This window comes from Vigna angularis, chromosome 5 (assembly GCF_016808095.1).
Source record: "Vigna angularis cultivar LongXiaoDou No.4 chromosome 5, ASM1680809v1, whole genome shotgun sequence".
Lineage (NCBI taxonomy): Eukaryota > Viridiplantae > Streptophyta > Magnoliopsida > Fabales > Fabaceae > Vigna > Vigna angularis.
The window spans coordinates 18,904,684-18,914,088 of NC_068974.1; the positions used below are offsets into that span (position 1 = coordinate 18,904,684).

The following is a 9,405-nucleotide window of genomic DNA, read 5'->3' on the forward strand; positions in this document are numbered from 1 at the left end:
CATGCATATTCAAATCAGTTGCACAACACAGAATCAAGCTACTATTAGAGTATCAACAAAACATGGGCAAATCACACAAAAAAAAAATAGGTATGGTACATGGTGGTCCATCCTTAACATTAAGCCCAAAACTCACATGGTTTCAATTTTCTTTCACAAAATATTTAATCAGGAAATTCTCTAGTCAACTCAATCAGCAAATCATAGAAGTAATCCACTCATATCAACATGACTCATTTTTTTCCCTCTTGAATTCATGAAATGGAGGAAGTGGAGGAAGTGGAGGAAGTGGAGGAAGTGGAGAAAGTGGAGGAAGTGGACGACGTGGACGACATGGACAAAGTGGACGAATTGGACGCAGTGGACGAATTGGACGTAGTGGACAAAGTTGACAGAGTTGACGAAGTTGACAAAGTGGACGAAGTGCACGAAGTGGACGAACTGGACGAAATGGACGAAATGGAAAAAATGCACGAAGTGGACAAAATGCACGAAGTGGACGAAGTGGATGAAGTAGACGAAATTGACGAAGTGGACGAAATGGACGAAGTGGTCTAGGTGGAGGAAGTGGAGAAAGTGGACGAAGTTGATGAAGTTGAGGAAGTGGACGAAGTGGACGATGTGGAAGGAGAAGTGGAAGAAGAAGTGGAAGAAGTGGAGGAAGGGGAGGAGGTGGAGGAAGTGGAGGAAGTGGAAAAAGTGGAGGAAGTGGAGGAAGTGGACAAAGTGGACGAAGCTGACGAAGCTAACGAAGTGGAGGAAGTGGAGGAAGTGGAGGAAGTGGAGGAAGTGGAGAAAGTGGAGGAAGCGGAGGAAGTGGAGGAAGTGGAGGAAGTTGAGGAAGTGGAGGAAGTGTACGAAGTTGACGAAGTGGACGAAGTGGAAGAAGTGGACGAAGTTGACGAAGTTGATGAAGTGGACGAAGTTGATGAAGTGGACGAAGTGGACGAAATGCACGAAGTGGAGGAAGTGGAGGAAGTAGAGGAAGTGGAGGAAGTGGAGGAAGTTGAGGAAGTAGACGAAGTGGAAGAAGTGGACGAAGTTGACCAAGTTGATTAAGTGGACTTAGTGGAAGAAGAAGTGGAAGAAGTGGAGGAAGTGGAGGAAGTGGAGGAAGTGGAGGAAGAGAAGGAAGTGGAGGAAGTGGAGGAAGTTGATGATGTGGACGAAGTGGACGAAGTCGACGAAATGGACGAAATGGACGAAATGGACGAAATGGACGAAATGGACGAAATGGACAAATGGACGAAGTGGAGGAAGTAGAGGAACTAGAGGAAGTGGAGGAAGTGGAGGATGTGGACAAAGTTGAGGAAGTGGAGGAAGTGGAGGAAGTGGACGAAATTGACGAAGTGGACAAAGTGGAAGAACACGTAGACAAAGAAGTGGAAGAAGAAGTGGAAGAAGAAGTGGAAGAAGAAGTGGAGCAAATTTAGGAAGTGGAGGAAGTGGAGGAAGTGGAGGAAGTGGACGTAGTGGACGAAGTGGAGGAAGTGGACGAAGTGGACGAAGTGGAGGAAGTATACGAAGTTGACGAAGTGGACGAAGTGGAAGAAGTGGACGAAGTTGAGGAAGTGGACGAAAAGGACGAAATGGGCGAAGTGGACGAAATTCACGAAGTGGAGGAAGTGGACGAAGTGGAGGATGTTGACGAAGTTGACGAGGTTGACGAAGTGGACGAAGTGGACGAAGTGGACGAAATGGACGAAGTGGACAAAGTGGAGAAGGAGGAGGAAGTGGAGGAAGTGGAGGAAGTGGAGGAAGTGAAGAAGTGGAAGAAGTGAAAGAAGTGGAGGAAGTGGAGGAAGTTGAGGAAGTTGAGGAAGTTGACGAAGTTGACGAAGTGGACGAAGTGGACGAAGTGGACGAAGTGGTCAAAATGGACGAAGTGGACGAAGTTGACGAAGTGGACGAAGTGGAAGAACAAGTGGACAAATAAGTGGAAGAAGAAATGGAAGAAGAAGTGGACAACGAAGAGGAAGTAGAGGAAGTGAAGGAAGTGGAAGAAGTGGAAGAAGTGGAAGAAGTGGAGGAAGTGGAGGAAGTTGAGGAAGTTGACGAAGTTGACGAAGTGGACGAAGTGGTCGAAATAGACGAAGTGGACGAAGTCGAAGAACAAGTGGACAAAGAAGTGGAAGAAGAAGTGGAAGAAGAAGTGGAGCAAATGGAGGAACTAGAAGAAGTGGAGGAAGTGGAGGATGTGGAGGAAGTGGGCATAGTGGACGAAGTGGAAGAAATGGACGATGTGGACGAAGTCTACGAATTGGACGAAGTGGACGAAATGGATGAAGTGAACGAAATGGACAAAGTTGAGGAAGTGGAGGAAGTGGACAAAGTGGATGAGGTGGACGAAGCTGACGAAGTGGAGGAAGTGGAGGAAGTGGAGTAAGTGGAGATAGTGGAGGAAGTGGACGTAGTGGACGAAGTTGACAAAGTGGACGAAGTCAGGAAGTGGACGAAGTGGACGAAATGGACGAAGTTGACGAAGTGGACTAAGTGGAAGAAGTTGACGAAGTGGACGAAGTGGACGAAGTGGAAGAAGTGGAGGAAGTGGAGGGAGTTGATAACAGTTGAAAAACTGTTATTTTCATGCTTAAAATTGATACTAAAAGCTGTAAGACCCTTGTAAACTCAAAATTTTACCAAGTTGAAAAAATTTCAAGTTGTAGTGTAAAATAGAATGCTGTCAAAATTTGACATGGTTTACTATTTTATTTATAACTTTTTATACAATTAATATTTTGGATTGATTCTTTTCCCTTTGGAAAATAGACTCAAAAAGCTTCGATTCGAGTACTCATACGCCTATTTCCGACTTCGGGAAGGGGTTCAACCGAACTGTCAAAGTTGTGCCAGATGTGCTGTTTGAGTTTTTTTTTCTTTGCTGGAACAATCGATTAACAGCTGTAGTTAATCGATTGTTACAGAGAAAATTTCGTGTTTTAGCCTCTGGACTCGTGTTAATCGATTAACACTTGAGTTAATCGATTAGCTACGTCAGTTATGGAAACATAACAGCCTGGAACACGTTTTTTTGAGCGTGCAAGGTTGGGGAATCTTCCCACAAACCATTCTTTCCGGATTTTGGGGCTGGAAAATGGATTAGGATGGCCAGATGTTGGTCTTTTATTGCTAAATTACAATATCTTGGGTCCTTGCATGTCTTGGAGCCATTTCTTTAAATCCAAATCAGATTTGGAAGTTTGGGGAGAGTGGAGAGCTTTTTGGTGTGAGGAGAACGAAACTCTAAGTGTGCAGAGGTGTTGGAGCTTGCTTGGTCTACCAAGGAAAGGAGGAGTTACTCTCTTGGAAGAAGAAGTTAAGATCTTCAAGAGGTAAGGGGAGCTAACTTTGATTTGTAAAAAAAAAAATGCACATGTATTGTTTGATGAAAGTCCTGCGAAATGTAATGAGTTTTTAATGGGTTGAATGATGGGAGTTATGATGAGAATTCGTTCTAATGTGTTTGTATATATAGATATGAAGTTTTGGATGAATTGGTTCTTGAAATGGGATGAAGAACATGGTGGTTTTCCCTTAGCTTTTTCCAAATCCGAAAATCATACTTCTTGAACAAATGATTAGTTTGAATGGGATGGATGTGAATGTTTGTTGTGAGATCTTGGATTGGAAATGTCCTATTCTTAGATGATGGTTTTTGAGTATGTTTTGATGGTAAAAAGATGAATCAAATGGGTTTTTGCTATAACTTTGATATATGAAATTTGTATAAATTGGATGAAATGTGTTAAGCATATGGAGATGATGTTAGATTGATCCTTGATCTTTGGTTTTCTGTTTGAATCTATGGATTTGTTATTATCAATATGATAAGGTGAGATAATCAAATGATGGATTGAGAATTCTGAATATGAAAGAAGCTTGAAGGTAAAGTTGCAAGGGGAGTTAGATTTAATCTATGAATTCTGCATAAGTTGTATGATGACATAATTGTGCAAGGTGATGAATATATGTGAATTAGATGATGGAAATTCGTTCTAGCATGTTGGTATATGCGTAAATGAAGTTTTTGATAGATTTGGGTGTGAATTGGGGTGGTAAACAAGGAAGTTTTAACTCACTTTTCATGGAATACGAAAATTGTGTGTTTTGCTTAGTTAATGAATTTTTGGTTGGATGAATTGATGGAAGTATGAGATGGTTATTGGATGACAATGAAAATGTTGGATCTATGATGGACTTAAGTTTATTGATTTTTGAGGATTGATTATCATGAATATGAGAAGAGTCATGGTTGAGAGTGAAAGGATTCATAGTGTTGGCTTGAAATACATGTGCTGAAAAGTTTAAGGTTAGGTTGTTTAATCTTGATTTTTGTGATGTAAAGTGTTTGAAAAATGTAGTTTTTGATGAAAGTAGGTTTTGGAATCATATTATGTGTGGTTATGATGGAAAATCTTGGTTTTATACCACTGTAAGAAAGGGATTGCGAAAAATAGGAAGTATTGGGGTCTTGTATGCTGTCTGGACCTGTTTCTGGGTAAATTACGAACTGCTAATCGATTAACATGCAGTGTTAATCGATTAACACGCACCTGCACTTTGCAGAATTTGTTTTTGATAGTTTTGGGGGTTCCAGATGTCCGTTTTGAACGTTCTCTAGGTCGTTTTGGGGGTTCTTGACCCTTCTGGAACTGTTGGTGATGGTTTCAAAGTCGTTTGAGTTACCTAAATATGAGTATTAAAAGAATATAAAGAAAATGTGTTATGTGTACACTGTTTTGAATTGTTTGATATATCTATTTGATATGGGAATGTTGGGTGATCTGTTTGAGATTGTAAATTGATATGAGAGTGATGTTTGGATGGTTAAGTACTGTTGAAATCATAGTTGTATATGATTTAATTATGAGTTTCATGTTAAAAGAAGAACTTGAATTGTTTACAATTTGGTATTGTGATACTTATGTGATGATGATATGATAGGTACGTTATGGTATGGTTGGATTGGTATTTTGAGGATTATTGGAGATGTATATTTTTGGCTGGTTGGTGTCATTAAAATGAGTGGTGGATAGTAAGCGTTGTGCGTGTTGGCCCGGGGAATCTCTTTAGGTGAGTGATGGGGGGTATACTTGCACTTGTCCGGGGAAGCTCTTGTTCAGAGTGATGGAGGGTGACATTGTGTACTTGCCCGGGGAATCTCCCTATAGAGTGATGGGAAGTAGCACTACACATTAAGGTAATGTGTAACGGCCCGGGGAAGCTCTGAAAAGAGTGATGGGAGTGACGCTAGTACATATTGGTGTATGTATTTTGATTCGTCTGTAATATTGGTGGATGTAGTCTGATTTATTTTGTAATGCATATTGGTGTATGCATTTTAAATTGATATTTTGATACATATTGGTATATGCATACGGTTGGAGCATAATTCGTACTTGGGTATATAGTTTGATCTGGTTAAGGTGTGGATGATAACATGTTATTATGAGTATGTTTATGATGTATAAGAATTGTATTTTTGTTAGCTCACCCTTGCTTGTTTGTGCATATGAATGCGATGATCGTATAATGTGTGATGTTATACGGGAGCAGATGTTATTACAGATGTGATGGCTGATGCTTCTGAACATGCATAAAGGATGAAAGAGAGATGGGATAGAGGACTTGGGAATGTATTTTAATATTTTATTCGATCCTGACTATTTGAACAATTTTATTTTCGGAATAATCGGTTTGTAATAAATAACGTACTATTTATCCGTTGAGGTTGAATATTAAAAATTTGAATTTTTACTTACGTGTTTTACAAAAAAAAAAAAATTAGTTGGCGTAACACCAAATATCGGGGTGTTACACTTGTGGTATCAGAGCAGTGATTATTTTTCGAAAATAAAATTTTGGGGACTGGGGAGTGAGAAATTCTATCATGCATTCTTGTAATTTTCTTATTTGTTTATGAAATTGATTGTGTCATTATTATGCGTGTAAAGAGCACCATGTCTAGGAGAACTGAGAATGGAAACTCTCACAATGTGACTGAGAGAATCGAAGGAGTTGTTGGTGCTATCGAGAGGGTGGTTGACATCCTACACCACAATGCTACGACTGGGCCTAGAGACCAACCCGGTCTGACCCATTTTATGCGCCACAATCCCTCTAAGTTTGATGGGAGTGCCAACCCTGACGAAGCAGAGTACTGGATCCGCGAAATCGAGAAAGTCTTCGAAGCAATCTCTTGCCCAGAAGACAAGAAGGTGATTTTTGCAGCCTTTCTACTGACTGGAGAGGCTGAATACTGGTGGAGCGGGGTTAAACGACTGATGGAGACCAACGGAGAAGTTCCTACCTGGGATAGTTTCAAACTCCAGTTTCTGGAGAAATATTTTCCTAGAAGCGCAAAGTTCGCAAAAGAGATTGAATTTCTGAGTTTACGCCAAAGACAGATGTCTGTGCACGAGTACGTGGTGAAATTTGATCAACTTTCGAGGTACTATTCACAGCCCCTCCCAGAGGAATGGAAGTGTCAAAAGTTTGAAGAAGGCCTAAGACATGAGCTGAAGAAAGCCGTTGTACCATTGAATATTCGACATTTCTTGACTATGGTGGAAACCGCTAAGAGGGTGGAGAGGCTGGAGACAGATCCAGAGAGGATTATTAGACCTCATAGAGGAAGCTCATCCGGGACTAAATTTCAGAAGAAGCCCTATAATCGACCACATAGGCCGCAACAAGGACCAATGAAGTGTTTTAATTGTGGAGGAGCGCATTTCAAGCGTGATTGTCCTCAGCTCAGGGGGACAAAACCATTTGTCAGGAGATGCTTCATTTGCAATGAATCGGGACATTATGCCAACATGTGTCCCAACAGGATGATGAATAGTGGACCGAAGCCACAAGTCTTAACAGGAGCGAAGCCTCAAGCTACAGGGAGAGTGTTTGCTATGACCGGAGAAGAGGCTACTCAGTCAGGTAACCTTATCTTAGACACTTGCATGATACTTGGAAAGTGTGTACATGTTCTGTTTGATTCAGGAGCTACGCACTCCTTTGTATCCTTGTCTTGTTTGGAAAAACTTGGTTTGCTAGTGAGTGATCTAGGATGTGAGCTAGTAGTTTCGACACCAGCATCTGGACATATAACAACTAGTTCAGTCTGTGTCGGATGCCCGATCTTCGTAGCAGGGCGCAAGTTTAAAGCAAACTTGATTTCCCTGCCTCTTCAAGGTCTGGATGTTATTCTAGGCATGGATTGGTTGACTGCGAATCACATTCTTCTCGACTGTGGACGACAACAGTTGGTGTTTCCGGACTCTGACGATTTTAAGTTGATCACAACTAAGGAAGCCTTAAAGGAGGTCAGTAATGGAGCCACATGTTTTGTAGTGATGGCTCAGGAGAAGAAGAAGAGTTCTAGAGAAAAAGCAATGAAAATCCCAGTGGTGGAGGAGTTTATGGATGTCTTTCCGGATGAAGTTCCAGGATTACCACCAAGCAGAGAAGTAGAGTTCTCCATTGATCTAGTCCCAGGAGCTGGACCAGTGTCTGTGGCCCCGTACAGGATGGCTCCGGTAGAATTGGTCGAACTAAAGAAGCAGATTGAAGAGTTGTTAGAAAAGAAATTCATCAGGCCAAGTGCTTCACCTTGGGGGGCACCAGTACTATTAGTGAAGAAGAAGGATGGAAGTTCGAGGTTATGCATTGACTACCGGCAGTTGAACAAGCTGACGATCAAGAACAAGTATCCATTACCGAGGATTGAAGACTTGTTGGATCAATTGCGTGGAGCTAGCGTGTTTTCAAAGATCGACTTAAGGTCTGGGTACCATCAGATCCTAGTGAAGCCTGAAGACATACAGAAGACAGCCTTTCGGTCACGTTACAGTCACTACGAGTTTGTGGTGATGCCGTTCGGAGTGACCAATGCTCCTGCAATATTTATGGATTACATGAATCGAATCTTCCGGCCTTGGTTAGATAAGTTTGTTGTTGTGTTCATAGACGACATTCTCATTTATTCTAAGGATCAGAAAGAACATGCTAAACATCTGAGGACAGTGTTAGAAACACTCAGGGAGCACCAGTTGTTCGGGAAATTATCCAAGTGCGAGTTTTGGTTGAGTGAGGTACAGTTTCTAGGTCATGTGATTTCTGCCCAAGGAATTTCTGTGGATCCAACCAAAGTAGAAGCAGTGTTGAAGTGGGAACGTCCAAAAACAGTATCCGAAGTGAGGAGTTTTGTTGGCCTGGCCGGGTACTACAGGAGATTTGTCAAAGATTTCTCAAAGATAGTAGGTCCACTGACGCAGTTGACTCGGAAGGACCAACCATTCTCTTGGACAGACAAGTGTGAAGCAAGCTTTGAAGAGATGAAGAGAAGGCTGACAAGTGCTCCAGTGCTAATGATCCCAGATACTTCGAAGGTTTTTGAAGTGTTTTGCGACGCTTCACACCAAGGACTCGGATGTGTGTTAATGCAAGAAAAGAGACCAGTGGCCTACGCATCGAGGCAATTGAAGGTACATGAAAGGAATTACCCAACACACGACCTCGAGTTAGCCGCTGTTGTTTTCGCTCTGAAGGCTTGGAGACATTATCTTTATGGATCACGTTTTCAGGTCTTTAGTGATCATAAGAGCTTGAAGTATCTTTTCGATCAGAAGGAGTTAAATATGAGGCAGAGAAGATGGATGGAATACTTGAAGGACTTTGACTTTGACTTACAGTACCATCCAGGAAAGGCAAATGTTGTTGCAGATGCTTTGAGCAGGAAGCGGATACAGATGTCAGCTATGATGGTTAAGGAACTAGAGCTAATCGAAAAGTTTAGAGATATGAACTTGGGTTTACAGTTGAACCAAGATCATATTTGGTGTAGTCATTTGAAGATCACAAGTGACTTCTTGGAGAAGATTAAAGCAGAGCAAAAAGAAGACGCAAACTTACAACAGACGGTGGAGTTGTTAGGGACAGAGCAGGCTAAGGATTTTAGTCTAGGAGCTGACGGAGTTTTGCGGTTTAGAAACAGGGTGTGCGTTCCAGCAAAGTTGGAATTGATAAGAAAGATTCTGGAAGAAGGACATAAGAGTCGTCTTAGCATACATCCTGGTATGACTAAGATGTACAAGGACCTGAAGGATTCTTTTTGGTGGACTGGAATGAAAAAGGATGTGGCGGAATTTGTCTCCTCTTGTCTAACTTGTCAGAAGGCTAAGATTGAGCATCAAAGACCAGGAGGAATGCTGCAACAGTTAGAAATTCCCCAATGGAAGTGGGATGACATATCAATGGACTTTGTGACTCATTTACCAAGGTCCCCGAGAGGTCATGATTCTATATGGGTGATTGTGGACAGGTTGACAAAGTGTGCTCATTTCTTACCCATCAACCAGAAGATGTCATTGGATAAGCTAGCAGAACTTTATATTAAGGAGATAATAAGGT

At 41.6% G+C, this 9,405-nt stretch overlaps 1 protein-coding gene across 1 annotated transcript; it reads left to right on the plus strand.

Moving 5' to 3' along the window:
• Positions 1–5,960: 5,960 nt before the first annotated feature.
• On the plus strand, positions 5,961–8,392 carry LOC128196666 (uncharacterized). The gene is made up of 2 exons (XM_052878164.1): positions 5,961–8,215; positions 8,329–8,392. Exons 1-2 carry the CDS (start codon positions 5,961–5,963, stop codon positions 8,390–8,392), a joined length of 2,319 nt encoding a protein of 772 aa, XP_052734124.1.
• Positions 8,393–9,405: the final 1,013 nt, after the last annotated feature.